This window comes from Sinocyclocheilus grahami, unplaced genomic scaffold, assembly GCF_001515645.1.
Source record: "Sinocyclocheilus grahami isolate Dianchi unplaced genomic scaffold, SAMN03320097.WGS_v1.1 scaffold5973.1, whole genome shotgun sequence".
In the NCBI taxonomy this organism is placed as follows: Eukaryota; Metazoa; Chordata; class Actinopteri; order Cypriniformes; family Cyprinidae; genus Sinocyclocheilus; species Sinocyclocheilus grahami.
Window position 1 is genome coordinate 9,204 of NW_015510522.1, and position 527 is coordinate 9,730.

Below are 527 nucleotides of genomic sequence, written 5' to 3' on the forward strand. Positions count from 1 at the left end.
TACCTGTGTGACTTAAGACTGGTTTTGTGGTCCAGGGTCACATATATTTGTGAAAATACATAATATAATAAAATGATAGATAATAACTACTTCTAATCTACAGTTCTGATCTACTGTTGATGTGCTTTCCTAGTTACTGTTATCATAAGTTCATTTAATCAAATTAAACACATTTAAAAAGTATCCATTAACCTATCCATCATTAACCTACGCTATCTCTTTTCTTATAGATCAACAGGCCAATGACCATGAAAAAAGAGGGCATCCAAACACGCAACCGAAAGATGTCCAGCAAGTCCAAGAGGAGTAAACGATCTGGCGAGTGTTTCGAGGAGCTCTCCAAGTGCATGCATGACAAGACCTCTCCGTTTGGCAGCGCCAGTGCTCTGGCAAGCCACATGCCACACATGGGCCACCTGCCACCGTTCAGCCATTCTGGACACATGCTGCCCACACCGACTCCCATTCACCCCACATTCAGCCACCCTCACCATTCCAGCCGCTCTCCCGCCTGGGCCGAACCTCAC

The 527-nt window shown here is 45.0% G+C and overlaps 1 protein-coding gene across 1 annotated transcript in view; it reads left to right on the plus strand.

Annotated features, from left to right (window-relative positions):
* The window catches only part of LOC107577410 (GATA-binding factor 2-like), a gene marked incomplete at its 3' end in the record, with an annotated part of 9,603 nt that extends 9,079 nt beyond the window's left edge, over nt 1-524 (plus strand). Inside the window, exon 2 of the mRNA XM_016263492.1 lies at nt 231-524. Coding sequence (XP_016118978.1) covers nt 231-524 — 294 coding nt within the window. The remainder of the gene's footprint in view (nt 1-230) is intronic.
* Nucleotides 525-527: the final 3 nt, after the last annotated feature.